Below are 15,144 nucleotides of genomic sequence, written 5' to 3' on the forward strand. Positions count from 1 at the left end.
CTTCCCCATTAACCTCAGCAGTCAACACGAGAGCTCGGAGATTTGCAGAAGTGGCCAGTTTCCTCCTTGTCCAAGACGTCGTTGACTGCAGTCGTGTTGATATCCGAACGCCCCCAAATCAGCCAACAACATTCATAAATAGATAGGGATGCCACTCTGTCAATGTACAGTTAGTGGCTGATCACAAATAGGATCACACAAGTTTGTGCATGGTACTCACGCAGCTATCACGATGCGTTTATCTAGAGACATATCTGAGCCTAGCAGGAATGCAAGGGATACCCTGTACACATGTGATGCCCCTCCGCAGTCGCTCCTGAGCAACGCAGATATAACTGAAGTCATCAGACCACTAGGTTGATTATTGAGCACACCATAGGGATGCTGAAGCAGAGGATCAAGTGTCTCGACAGGCATGGGAGCTCCCTCCAAAATGCCCCAGGAAGAGTTTCCTGCAGGGTTGTTTTGTGCTGCATACTTCAGAGCCCCACCATTACAGAGAGGCCTGCGTTTGGAGGAGGCAGAGCAGCTACAGTAGTTGTCATCAGATGAGGAAGCAGCTGAAGAAGAAAAGCCACCTCAAAGCCTTGCAGTAAGAGATGTGAGGGATCAGCTCATTGCTCAGCAATTCTGGTGACCTGTTTATTCGCCTGCCCTTAGACCTTGTACAAAGCTCCTCTGCTTAACAGTCCTTGTTACATCCTTCACCACACTCTTAATCTTTGATTAAAGAACATTGAAATTATTCAGACAACATCTATCTTTATGGCACACTGCGAATGCAGGCACAGAAGCTGCTATGAAACCACATTGTCGACCAAAATGCTAAATGGAATCAAGGTGGTTAAATAAATACCAAACATATCCTTGAATTCTTTTCTCACCCAATTGCTCAACCCACAGTGCTTTTCTTAAAAGAAAGTTTCCTATCTCTAATAATCCTACAAGATGCACTCCCAGTGCACTGAGCAAAGCCAGTGGAAGGCTGCTATTGCTCACTTGGGGACCCTTGAAATGTTCCTGGCTGGTGAATTCTGGGTGCTTGAGCCTGTGAAGTCCCGGCTGCAGACTGCTGCACCTCAGCTGCTGCTAGGGCAGTCTGGCTTAGTTGACGATGGCACCGTGGCAGGTATTGGTTGAGGTTGGTGAAGGAGCAGACGTGCTGACATCCTGAGAGAGGGCAACATGTACTGCTCCCATGGCACCACCGCCACTTACTTGGGGTTGGGACTCATTACTTCTACTCATCTGCGGGAGAGCAAACTGCAGAAGATAAGTGGCTCCTTCAAAGCCATGTCTATTTGGTCCACCAATCAGTCCAAGGTGGAGATGTGTGGGGCTTGTGCTTATAGTGTGTGTGTGTGTGTGTAGGTGGAGAAACAGCAAGGTGGAATGAGAATGGCAATGTGATGAATGTAAAGGGAAGTATATGTGATGTGTAGCGAGTAAGGTGTGATGGGAGGAGTTAGTGGATGTGCAAATAGTAGTATCTGAGAAGAGGATAGTGTTAGTGTGAGGAGAGAAAGGAAGAGATGAGTGTGCATGTAATGAGATAGAGAGGCGTTGCAATATTCTCTTGTGACAGGAAGTTGAAGGATGTGATTCCAAACAGGACTGGACTGGTTTACATTGTGATTTGTTGCAGGATTTCCTGCAAGAAGGAGATGAGAGATAGTGGTCAAAAGACCGTAAGAGTTGTTATTAGAAATGGGAAGACAGTTTAAGAGTTGGGATTAGAGGTAGGAAAAAGATTTAGAAGATCAGCTAAGTGTCGGGATGATCGGGGATACGGGAAGGTTGAATGTTGAGTTGTTCAAGGTCATGTAGGGTAGCAAAGAACTGCATTAGTGCTGGCCTGGTCAGTAGAAGAGAAATGGAGCCATTGCTGATGGTGGAGATTTAAAATATCCTGGACTGTTATTTGAACACTGTCTCAGTTTAATGATTCAAAAGGGAATTAGATCAATTTCTGATTTAGTAAAACTAGAGCAATAAAGGTTACAGTGTGTGGAAAGATGAAAAAGAATCATGTTGGGCCCTGATACAGAAGCTTGTTCATTGAGCTAGCTGAATGGCCTTTTATGCTATGTTTATGAAGGTAGTTCCAGCGCACAGTTAATTCAGAGGACAGGTTACATTAGATCCGAAAAGCTAGAGATGTTGCTCCTGATATTTTATAGTTTACTAAGCATTACAAGATTCCTAACCTATTCTGGATGATAGCCTTTTGAGCTGAGAGGACAAGCTCAGGCTGACTAAACTTATAAAGAAATTAATATATCCCAAAAAGCTGCACACCTCTATCAGCTATCATTACATAAACATGAGGAGCAATGTCACCTTCTGATACAGCATATACCCTCTGATCTGGTTTCAGTGCCCACTGCGTTAGATGCCAGATTCTTTCTCCGTATAATGTGCTTGCATCTGTCTTGCTTTAGGGGCTTAACCTCAACACAGTCTTCCATCTGCTCTGGGCTGGGCAATGAAGTTTGAAGTTGATCTAACTGACAGAAGATGAATAAATAACTGCATTTTAGACGGAATTAAAGCCTATCTACAACTCTTTAACAAGGTCCATTAAGAATGTCATAGAATTCAAGAAAAAGTAGCTAAAAATGCTGTGCACTAAGCTAGAAGAACTCAGTAAAAGAAATATCAGAAACTTGTGCCAGAAAGTGAAAGAACTGACACAAAGGGCTGACTTTGTACTGACGTCTTAAGTCAATAAAGATGAGAATAGAAAGTTGCTATTAGCAGTACATGAAGTGAAATGGAAAGAGTACTGTGCAGATCTTTATGACACTATGACCAGCTAAATGTCAATGCAGCAGTTACCTACGGCAGTCAGGAAAGATGATAGATTCTTGATCATTTCAAAAGATAAAGCCAGAACAGCTGTCAGGAAGTATATATTTTACAATAAAAACAACCTTCCTGCTGGGCTCCTAAAAAGGGAAGCAGTAACAGAAGCAATGTATGAATCTTACAACAACATATAGAACGATAAAGATATTCATAACCCACAGGCAGAAACTTATGATCCTAAGCAAGGCAGACATAACGTTGTATGAAAATGTATCTGTCCTAATGTGTTTTCTTGAAGTTATCAAACGCGTGTTCGGCTTGGTAGAGGAATGTCTTTCAGCCCAAGGGAAATCATAATACAATTGGGCCTGGAGTTTCTGTTTTGGGCGCAATCAGCATTTGGGCGCAAATTGCAAAAATGTATTAACATAATCACAAATGTAAAATCTGCCATGAATCAATGCAATTCGGCAGCTTGACATAGCATAATCATTTCTTTTTTTTGCAGTCAAAAATATTCATTGATGTAGATGTATTTGAGAGTGGTAACCTGGTGAAATTTTATTAATACAGCTGAAAATGGGTTTATCACTAAAAATAAGCATTTTTAATAAAGTTGTCCAGTCCTCTGCCTGTGAGTAACCTGATTTAAACTCACTGAAAATGACTCATAAAAACTATACTGAAAAGCATTTCCTACTTTCATTGGGGTACACTAGTCAGTTTCTTAGTAAATTTATATTTTTTACTATTTAAAAACATTTAAACCATGCCTACTAGTGCCTTTGCACCTAAGAAAACTAGCTTCATTTTAAAACCCTCCTCAAACAGCCACAGGCTGACGCAATCGGCGGGAACTCACCATCCTCGTTGTTTCGAACGGGGGCGGCGGGGGGTGGGGGGGGGGGGTGGGTGGTTGGGGGTGGCAGGAGCATAGCCAGTTTTGTGGACGGGGCTAGATTCAGCAATTTTTATTGTTAGCCGGCACAAATTACACCCAGCGTAATTCCTTAGATATGGGAGTGGTGCCAGAGAATTGGAGGATTGCAAAAGTCACACCCCCGTTCAAAAAAAGGGGCAAGGGATAAATCCCGAAACTACAGGCCAGTCAGCCTAACGTCGGTGGGGGAAACTTTTAGAGACAATAATTTAGGGACAAAATTAATTGGCTCTTGGAAAAATATGGGTTAATAAATGAAAGTCAGCACGGATTTGTTAAAGTCAAAATGTGTTTGACTAACTTGATTGAGTTCTTTGATGTAGTAACGGAGAGGATTGAGGAGGCTAGTGCGGTTGATGTGTATATGGACTTTCAAAAGGCATTTGATAAAGTACCACATAATAGATTTGCTAACAAAATTGAAGCCCATGGGATTAAAGGGGCAGTTGCTGCATGGATATGAAATTGGCTAAGGGACAGAATGCTGAGAGTAGCGGTGAATGGTTGTTTTTCAGACTTAAGGGTCAGTATTAGGACCACTGCTCTTTTTGATATATATTAATGACCTGGTCTTGGGTAAATAGGGCATAATTTCAAAGTTTCAAGATGTCACGAAATTCGGAAATGTAATAAATGGTGAGGAGGATAGTAACAGATTTCTGGAGGACATAGACTGTTAAAATGGGCAGATACATGGCAGATGAAATTTAACGCAGAGAAGTGGGAAGAATGAGAAGAGGCAATATAAGCTAATTGGTACAATTTTAAAGGGGATGCAGGAACAGAGAAACCTGGGGGTGTACGTACACAAGTCTTTGAAGGTGACAGGACAATTTAAGAAGGCTGTTAAAAAGGCATTCAGGATCCTTGGCTTTATAAATAGAGGCATAGAGTAGGAAAGCAAGGAAGTTATGCTAAACCTTCATAAAACACTGGTTAGGCCCCAGCTGGTGTATTGTGTCCAATTCTGGGCACCACACTTTAGGAAGGATGTCAAAGCCTAGGTGCAGAGGAGATTTACTAGAATGGTACCAGGGATGAAAGACTTCAGTTATGTGGAGACAATAGAGAACCTGGGTTGTGCTCCTTAGAACAGAGAAGGTTAAGGGGAGATTTGATAGAGGTGTTTAAAATCTTGAAGGGTTTTGATCAGGTAAATAAGGAGAAACTGTTTCCAGTGAAAAGAAGGCTCTGTAACCAGAGGACACAGTTTTAAGGTAATTGGCAAAAGAACCAGAGGCAACATGAGGAAAACATTTTTTACACAGCGAGTTGTTATGATCTGGAATACTCTGCCTGAAAGGGTGGTGGAAGCAGATTCAATAATAACTTTCAAAAGGGAATTGGATAAATACTTGAAGTGGAAAAATCTGCAGGGCTATGGGGAAAGAGCAGGGGAATGGGACTAATTGGATAGCTCTTTCAAGGAGCCGACACAGGCACAATGGGCTGAATGGCCTCTTTCTGTGCTGTATGATTCCATGATATGCCTGCCAGCAGCATTCAAGTTCTTTGGAATCTTTGCAAGTGAGCAGAGGGTGCTTCAAGAGGCAAGAAACTTAATACATTGGTTTTAACTACTGTTGAAGTTTACTAGGTTTGTCTACTTTCCTCAGACATCTTAGAACATATTTTGATTGAAATTGGGAATGGAAGTTAACAGTTTGAAATTTATTCTTGATGCCTTTCTTGCAAAAAGCAGAGGACATATAAAACTTGATGAATGTTAAATAAAAATATGGATAGGAGACCACTAACCAAGGAAGTCACTTTTCGCTCAATCCTGAGTGGAAGAGGATAAAATACTTTTTGGGCAATGGGACCCTAGAACAACTAGTCTACTTCAAAGACCTTGGGGCAGAATTGATAATACACAAAGGATATCAGGATCAGAATAGTGATAACAGTGAAATTCTTCAGTTAGTTGTGCAAAATCTTAAACAAATGTAATATTAGTGTGAAACACAAAACTCTTTGAGGTGTACGCCTAATTTAGACAAAAGCAGTTGCTAGGATGTATCTTAAGAGTACCTAACCTTCCCTAGTTGAGATAACAGACCAAGGAATAGTAGAAGGACTGCTATGCAGAAGAAGACATCATGAGCTTAAATGACAACCTGTTGGTAGATTCAACTGGTCATGGGCAGATGTTGCAGGATGTAGAAGTAGCTTTGAATAAGTTAGTCGTGGTGGCGGCTCTGTGCTACCAGAAACAGAAATAATCACTGTGGGATTTTAATTTTGTTCCCTGAAAGCTTAAGTATGTTCTTTTCAGCCTATAAAAGGAACAGATAAGACTCTAAAAAGAGAACAGAGAGATATACAAATGTTTAAAAGCAGAAAGACAATTTGACCATGTTTTTTATTTAAAAAGTGGGGTCCTAGTTTTTATAAATAAGGGCATGGAGTACAAGGGCAGAGGTAATGTTATGCCTGCACAGATCATTGGTTAGATCACAGTTAGAATACTGTGTCCAGTTTTGGATGCCCTATTTAAGCATGGATATTAAGGCCATTGAAAGATTGCAGAAGTGATTTATTAAGATACCAGGGAGATTGGATGTGCAAAAAAATGATAAAGAGGAAGTACTAGAAAGACTAGCTGTACTTAAAGTAGATAAGTCACCCGGTCTAGATGGGATGCATCCTAGGTTGCTGAGGGAAGTAAGGGTGGAAATTACGGAGGTACTGGCCATAATCTTCCAATCATCCTTAGATACAGGGGTGGTGCCAGAGGACTGGAGAATTGCAAATGTTACACCCATGTTCAAAAAAGGGTGTAAGGATAAACCCCGCAACTATCAGTTTAATCTCGGTAGTCGGGAAACTTTTAGAAACGATAATCCGGGACAAAATTAACAGTCACTTGGACAAGTGTGGATTAATTAAGGAAAGCCAGCACGGATTTGTTAAAGGCAATTCGTGTTTAACTAACTTAATTGAGTTTTTTTGATGAGGTAACAGTGAGGGTCGATGAGGGCAATGCAGTTGATGTATATATGGACTTCCAAAAGGCGTTTGATAAAGTGCCGCATAATAGGCTTGTCATCAAAGTTGAAGCCCATGGGGCAGTGGCAGCAAGGATACGAAATTGGCTAAGTAACAGGAAACAGAGAGTAGTGATGAACGTTTGTTTTTCAGACTGGAGGGAGCTATACAGTGGTGTTCCCCAGGGATCAGTACTAGGGCTACTGCTTTTCATGATATATATTAATGACTTGGATTTAGGTGTACAAGGCACTATTTCAAAGAAGTGTAATGAATAGTGAGGAGGATAGTGATAGACTTCAAGAGGACATAGACAGGCTGGTAGAATGGGCGGACAAGTGGCAGATGAAATTTAACCCAGAAAAGTGTAAAGTGATACATTTTGTTAGGAAGAACAAGGAGAGGCAATATAAACTAAAGGGTGCAATTCTAAAAGGGGTACAGGAACAGAGAGATCTGGGGGTATATGTGCTCAAATCGTTGAAGGTGGCAGGACAGGTTGCAAAAGCGGTTAAGAAAGCATACGGGATCTTGGGCTTTATAAGAGAGGCATAGAGTACAAAAGTAAGGAAGTTATGATGAACCTTTATAAAACACTGGTTCGGCCTCAACTGGAGTATTGTGTCCAGTTCTGGGCACCACACATTAGGAAAGATGTGAGGGCCTTAGAGAGGGTGCAGAAGAGATTTCGTAGAATGATTCCAGGGATAAGGGACTTCGGTCACGTGGATAAACTGGAGATGCTGGGTTTGTTCTTCTTAGAGCAGAGAAGGTTGAGAGGAGATTTGATAGAGGTATTCAAAATCATGAAGGGTCTAGACAGAGTAGATAGAGAGAAACTGTTCCCATTGGTGGATTGGTCAAGAACCAGAGGGCATAGATTTAAGGTGATTGGCAAAAGAACCAAAGGCGACATATGGAAAAACTTTTTTTCACAGCGAGTGGTTATGATGTGGAATACACTGCCTGAGGGGGTGGTGGAGGTAGATTCAATCATGGCTTTCAAAAGGGAACTGGATAAGTACTTGAAGGGAAAAAATTTGCAGGACTACGCGGATAGGGCGGGGGAGTGGGACTAGCTGGATTACTCTTGCATAGAGCCAGCACGGACTCAATGGGCCGAATGGCCTCCTTCCGTGTTGTAACCATTCAATGATTCTATGAAAGGCTTTAGCTATGAGGAGACATCAGAGAAATTGGAGCTTTTTTCACCAGCACAGAGAGGTTGAGAAGACCTGAAGTAGGTGTTTAAAATTATGAGAGTTTGAGAACTTAAGTAGGTAAAAACTATTTCCACTGTTTGGTGAGTTGGTAACTAGAGGCCCAAATTTAAGATAATCTAAAGAACGAAGGGAGAGGATAGAAGAATTTTTTTTAATATAGTGGGCTGATAGGGTTGAGCAGATAGACAGTTGCAGAAGTATCATGATGAATGGAGAACCAAAGGCTAGGCAGTTGGGAGATTGGAAGTGCAGTTGTAAGTGACTTGGGCAGAGTTCTTTTCCCAAGGCAGACACAGAAGGAAGTGGGTTTTCAAGGGGTAGGGGGATGTGGTGATGAGGGATACAAGGAAGTGATCAGAAATGTCTAATTGAGACCACATGAGATGGCAAGGTCAAGGGAGTGGCCATTAAAATGGATAGGAGAGTTTATATGGAGGAAGACGTTTAGGGAGAACAGTGAAATCAGAAGAGGGCAAGGTGAATTGAGATGAAGATTGAAATCATCGAGAATGAGGAGTTGCTCGGTGCAGAGGTTAATGGAGGAAAGGAGGGAGGATATATTGGGGAGAAACTGGGGTGAGGGGGCAGTAGACAACAGAGATTTTAAAGGCAAGACAAGAGGGTGAAGACAAAATAAGGTACTCAAAGGAAGAGGAGTAGAAGGACAAACCAAGGTGTGATTTGGTGATAAGTGCCATGCTGCCACCATGGCAGTTTGAGTGGAGCAGGTGGTGAGAAGTATAGCTAGGTGGGGAAGCTTCAGTAAGCTGTCAGATGTCCTCAAGTATAAGCCAAGTTTCAGTCAAAACCAGAATGTCCATCCAATCATCCACAGTAAGGTCAAGAGAACAGGATGGGGCAGTTGGGGTTGCAACTCGTGAGGAGGCGGCGACGAGACCCTTGGTGGCCCCTTCAGAGAATGTCAAAAGAGGCACAGAGGGTAGCTGTGGGTTTATCCAATGAGGTTTCAATCCTGGGTGAGTAGGAACACGGTAGATTAGTGATGGATTAGGGTAGGAATTAGGGAGAGTGAATGACCTGAGAGGGGAGAAATATAAAGTGACATGAATGGTTGACAGGAAGGGAAAGAGACAAGGGCCTGAGAGGGACAAAGAGGAAAATAAAGGGAGATGGAAATAATGGGCTCGGGTCTGGAGCAGCAGCTGAAATGCGCACACGATTGGACATAGTGAATTCAGGTTACATAGGCATGGCAGAGATTAGGAGAGACATCAGGAGAGTATGTAAATAAATCTAGACCGTTTTATGTTATGTGGTAAAAGCCAAGATAACATTACTAACCAATATTGCCATATGAGTTATGTAATGTGCATCCTTATTATGAACTGGCAGGCTAGATGTGACCAAATAAGATGATAGTACTCCAAGGGTTAATGCCAAGATCTATTTTAACTCTAAGTAAGACAACCACATAGAATTATCTTTGATGTGGAGATGCCGGTGATGGACTGGGCTTGACAATTGTAAACAATTTTACAACACCAAGTTATAGTCCAACAAATTTATTTTAAATTCCACAAGCTTTCGGAGGCTTCCTCCTTCCACACCATTCACCTGAGGAAGGAGGAAGCCTCCGAAAGCTTGTGGTATTTAAAATAAATTTGTTGGACTATAACTTGGTGTTGTAAAATTGTTTAGAATTATCTTCACATTTTTACTAAAGACTATTGTCTGCACTGACCTTATTCTTAATTTTAAGAATGTTTCAACATTAAGGAGAAAAATCCTTTTAAGTCATAATTAACCCACCGCATTTTGGTTCTACCAAAATATACCTTCCCGCCCCTGAGTCAGTAGGTGTAGGGTTTGAGCCCTGTTCCTGACAGCCCTGGTGAGTGGAGACTCCAGCTCTAAATTCTGGGTTGACATCCATCAGAGTACTCACATCTGGTGGGTTTGTGTGACTCCCCTTATCGACGGATTATGGGGTCCCTAAAACCCTTCCACCACATAAGGCTAACCATCCAATTGGCTGGTATAATCTGGTTACGGAAACTAACATTGTAAAAGCTGGTAGTGGCAATACATTCTGTAATCAGGATATGTCAAAACAAAATAACATATTGCTTAAATATATGTAGAGCATATATGAATAAAGACATTAGTGTTGTTTCACATCTCACCTACCTAAGTTGGATACCTAGCAGTTGACTTCAACTTCTCTTTATACTGTAATAGTTATCCATTTCAGGCTACAGTAAAAAGAAAGTATATAACGCAACTTTCATTTGGATTGAGCAGTCCAAAGAAATGTGCCTTTCATCTCACAATGCTCAGCCTTCAGGTTTTTTAATTTCATTGCCTGTTCTTAGATGTTCAGTTTTTTTTATATTCAGAATATAAACCCTCCATGGAATACTTTAATTAAATTCTTCCTTCATCTTTTCTTCCTATAGGAAGTAGAAACCCGCAATCGAGACCTGGTGGAGCAGTTGGCAGACTTTGAGCAACGTCTAGAGAAGAGCCAGATTGAGCAAGGGGTCTTCCGGAATAACTTAAAAACACTTCTAGAAATTCTAGATGGGAAAATTTTTGAACTAACAGAATTACGAGATAACTTGGCGAAGTTAATAGAAGGTAGCTAAAACGAGAACCTCTACATCAACATCGTCATCCAAATTTCAGTACATGTAAAGGCCAGATTGAAATCTTCCTTTCTTCCCAGTGAAAGGTGGCGGAATACTGTAGGCTCCCTGTAGCATTCTATATCAGCGTAAGATATGTTTTGCACTCTTTATTTAGTGATTTATATCCATTACTTAAGGAGGAGCAAGCGCACAAAGCCTAATTGTAAATGAACATTTCCCCATATTATTTCTTCTCTTTGATTGCTATAGTCAAGAATTTTGTACATTTAGTTTTTAAAATTCCCATTATTTCAGGAGACTGCATCAAAATGTACACCAGGCAACTTGGAAAGGTTTATGATATGATAATTGAAGCCTTTCAATTGCAAACAACTGGATTTTACTGAATCAAAGAGACAGTATCCCTTTCTCTATGCAGTTATGTAAAGGCTGTTAATGGTAACATCCACATACTGTTTGCATCTTAACTAAGTTTCATTCATTTTTACTGTCAAATTATTATAACAGTGAAAAATGATGCACTGATAGATGCATTTATTTATGGGCTCCAAAGAAATTCTTTATAAGAATGATTTTTCAATTTATTAAGAACACTGAATAGTTCTTTACGAAGGCTTAGAAGTGTTTGTGTGGTGTACAGTTTCATTCTGAGATACACTCTGTGCAGGTTGATAAAAGGGATGATGTCTCTTTAAATTTAATAAAAGTGTAAGTTTAATATAACTGCTACCTTGTTATTTACAAAACGTATGTATTGTGGTTTTCCAAAATAGTGCTGATGCACTCACCATACACACATTCAGAAGTAAATTTATGAAAATCCAAAAAAGTAATATTGGGCAGTCATCAATTTTTAAGATGTGTACTATACAGCAATAATAGAATGCCACTATAATTTTAAAATGTATAATTTATTGAAATGTGTTTTATTCAGATTATAATTTTTATTGTGCATTTAAGTAATTTCTAGGTGTGTAAGCAAACCTAAATAGTGGTTAATTGGTTATTTACCACGGCATAATAGAACAGTGCATTTTGGTTAAGGTTTATGAAGCTTCTTGTATCTTGGAGAATAACTTGCATTTTTTAAATGAAACTCTTGTTTCAGCATAGGTGCTGTAAAGGTCTATGAATTTTCACTCACTGAAGGCTCCAACAAATAGTTAACTTTTTAAAAAAATGGAGGAGGACAGGTTAAAGGTGAGAAATCTATTTACTGTACATGCTACAGTGTTTACAGTGTACCTTATAAATCTAAAATAATATGGTAGTCATGGAGTGCTACACATTTTAAATGTTTATCAAGCTCTCTGAAAATATGTACCTATCTTTCTATCACAACCTGTAAGCTACTGGAAGTGTTGACTAATCTTGCAATAATTGGCAGACTAGTTGAGACTATACCGGCATGGATTATTTAAGAGGTGCCTCTGTTGCAAATTGTCTGTAACAGAAAAAGGAATCAAGACAATAGCTATATAATGATTAAGTTGAGGAACCAAGAATGATAGAGCCAAGCTGGTGAACAGAAGCAAAAATTTAACCTTCGAAATATGAATTTGCTGCTAGAATATTAGTCTAGAATAGACCTTGATCGAGCCTGCTGATGAGATATATATGATTTAATTAACAAATGAATGTTTATTTAAGAAATGTTTAAAGGACAATTGTACAGACTTCCGAACACTGCAGTAAAACAATGTAAAATGTAACTTCTGAGGATCAATTTTTACTCAGTCCCAATAGTGTAGTTCCGTGAAACAGTAGCTTTGGTCAGAACAGAAATGAACATTTGGCACTTACTGGGGCTTGATTATTGCTAGATGAGCATTAACTTCAAATGAAAATGTAACTCCACTGCAGTCGAGTCTCCTACAACAAGAGTAAAGAACTGGGGAGATAAGCACCAAGATTTTTTGGATATAAAGAGTCCTGCAACAGATTCATGAAAGTCCTCACTTCTGGATCACCCATTCATTTAACTAAAACAGTTGGGAACAACGCCATCTTCTGGTCTGCATACTAATATGACCCTTGTGCCCAGATCAGCAAAAGTATTATTGCTTTATATACAACCTGTCACTTGTAGACTTGCCCTCAATTGAGACAACAGAATACTCATCTGCCCCTAATGACTTTTGGATATTTATGTCATCTCTCATTCACTCAGTATGGGGTCGGATCTGTTTTCAATGTTTTTAAAATTTATTGTTACACTGGGATCAGGAAATAATATAGAGCCTTGACCCAATACTGCATGCTAATGAAACAGAGGCTTCTCTGTGTTTATAGTTTGGAAAATTTTGTGCTAGACGGCACTAAACTGTTTTGTGTGGCAAGTTGAATGAAGTTTGCTAAAGGAAAGGGAAACTGCAGCTTTATGCTCTGTACTTTGTTAGGACATTGTATTGCTTGATAAATGAACATATGAATTCTGACTGTTTCAATTGGTTTTCAAAAGGTAAAGCCACTGGGGTTTCGGTGATGTTTTGAGATGTAAGCTGTGTTATATTTTTAATTCTGCAAAGTCCAGTTTCTTTTCTAATTTGTTAATTCCAAAGAAAATAATCTTGCTGAAATTGATGGCTAATTAAAGGCTGTATCTATTTTTGCTGACCTGTCTGGTCTAAATTAAAATACACAAGTATTTCTTTCGTGCTCTTTTACATGAGTGTTTTTGAGAACACTCATCAAAACAATGGCATTAATACTACAGACACAACTGCACTTTTATAGATCCACAAAAATTAATTTGTACCATCCAACTTCCTGGAGATACTGTGTAAGCGTATTTTTGAAGGGAGGAGAAGTTAGAGTATTTTAAGGCAGATGAATCTTTGATTTGAAACTGTGTCCTAGGTTGTTGGTAGCATCCTATTAATCATGTTACCAAATGTAGCTACAATTGTATGTTGAAGCTCTGAATTAAATGGTATTATGCTTGGACAATTGTATACAATGTTGGCTCTGAACCAGAATAAGAGGACAGAGCTTAGAAGCACTTGGTTATTGACTCAAGTCTTCAGCTTCAAGTCCCCTATTCCAGCACAGAACAGGTGTGTTTGCATGCTCTGGTTAACAAGTGGGCACAAATCTAATACAGTGTATAGTACAGAACTGTCCTGATCTGAGCATGTACAGTATGGTGGGTCAACGCTCTAGGCTTTTCTGTTGTTATGCCACTATTTAGGTGTAACTGTATTGTTTCTCAAAAATGTGGCTGGTCAACAGCTGTGCCAAAATTGACAAACCCAGTGTCCTTTTTACAGAAACTGTCAGTGATTCTTTTTTATATGTGAATGTCTTTCCAAATATGGAGTCATTGATTTATTGCAATACTGTAATATTCTTATGGTGTGTCTTAAGGTGGATTTTATGATTTTAGAATCCATGTAAGCCCTTGTGCCAAAAGAACCTGTTTGTACTGTATTAAAAACTGCAACATTGCAGACTTCTATTGCTGTCGGTTAATTTATATTAAAACATGATATTTTCATTTATGATGTCAGCTTAAAATGAAGGGTGAAATATCTAACTCTATAAAGCACAATGAATATCTCAGTATTGTGGAGCACCTCTGAGGACACTTAGAGGTCAAGTAACCTGGCGAGGTTTTTCAATAAAAGACCAGTGATGATCAGGGACAATGAGTTGCATTTTGTAATTCCCATAAAATTTGGTACAATTGATAAATATTCTGTATATTTGTCTGCAAGGTCCTCATCAGTAACATCAATTGTATAAAAATCGCTTCTCATTTTAATTTATTTTTCATTTTTTCTAATCCCTTATCATCAATGAGTAATTTAATTTCAAGGAAAATCCTCTTGCAGTTCTATTCCCCTGATGGTTCAGTATGTTGCTAACTCCATACAGAGTGGGAAGGGCTTGAGTTCCATCCCCAGTCATCACTTTGACTGCACAAACTCTGCAAAAAAAATATTAGTATAAAATAATTTAAAATTTGTATGCACTTCCTGTTCATTTTTCCATTATGATACCTTATGTGCACATTAATAATGGGAACAGCCAATGTAAACTTACCATGCTGTAATTATTCCTTCCAAAGTGGAGGTGCTGAAATGCCACCACTGGTGGGAGGGTGTAATTACAGTGTGATAAGTTTACATATGTAAGGAATCTTACAACACCAGGTTATAGTCCAACTGTTTTATTTAATAATCACAAGCTTTCGGAGGCTTTCTCCTTCGTCAGGTGAGCAAGTGACCTGACACCTGACAAAGGAGAAAGCCTCCGAAAGCTTGTGATTTTCAAATAAAACAGTTGGACTATAACCTGGTGTTGTAAGATTCCTTACATTTGTCAACCCCAGTCCATCACCGGCATCTCCACATCATAAGTTTACATATAGGCAGCTTCCAATTATAAAACAGTAGTGAGATTGGTAATGTAGGCAAACACAGATAATTTGCACACAGTAAGGTCCCACAAACAGTAGTGAGGTAAATAACCAGATAATTGTCTGGTGTTATTGCTTGAGGAAGGTGTTAACTAGCTAGCTTCCACTAGTTGTTATGTGAGATCAATAACGGTAAGACAATAAGCTCACAAGCAA

The 15,144-nt window shown here is 39.5% G+C and overlaps 1 protein-coding gene across 2 annotated transcripts in view; it reads left to right on the forward strand.

Annotated features, from left to right (window-relative positions):
- The window catches only part of homer1b (homer scaffold protein 1b), a 91,603-nt gene extending 77,580 nt beyond the window's left edge, over positions 1-14,023 (forward strand). For both annotated transcript variants that reach the window (XM_067982655.1, XM_067982654.1), the window contains exon 9: positions 10,377-14,023. In XM_067982655.1, coding sequence (XP_067838756.1) covers positions 10,377-10,565 — 189 coding nt within the window. In that variant the 3' untranslated portion in view covers positions 10,566-14,023. The remainder of the gene's footprint in view (positions 1-10,376) is intronic.
- The last annotated feature ends 1,121 nt before the right edge of the window (positions 14,024-15,144 follow it).

Source organism: Heptranchias perlo, chromosome 4 (genome assembly GCF_035084215.1).
Source record: "Heptranchias perlo isolate sHepPer1 chromosome 4, sHepPer1.hap1, whole genome shotgun sequence".
NCBI lineage: Eukaryota > Metazoa > Chordata > Chondrichthyes > Hexanchiformes > Hexanchidae > Heptranchias > Heptranchias perlo.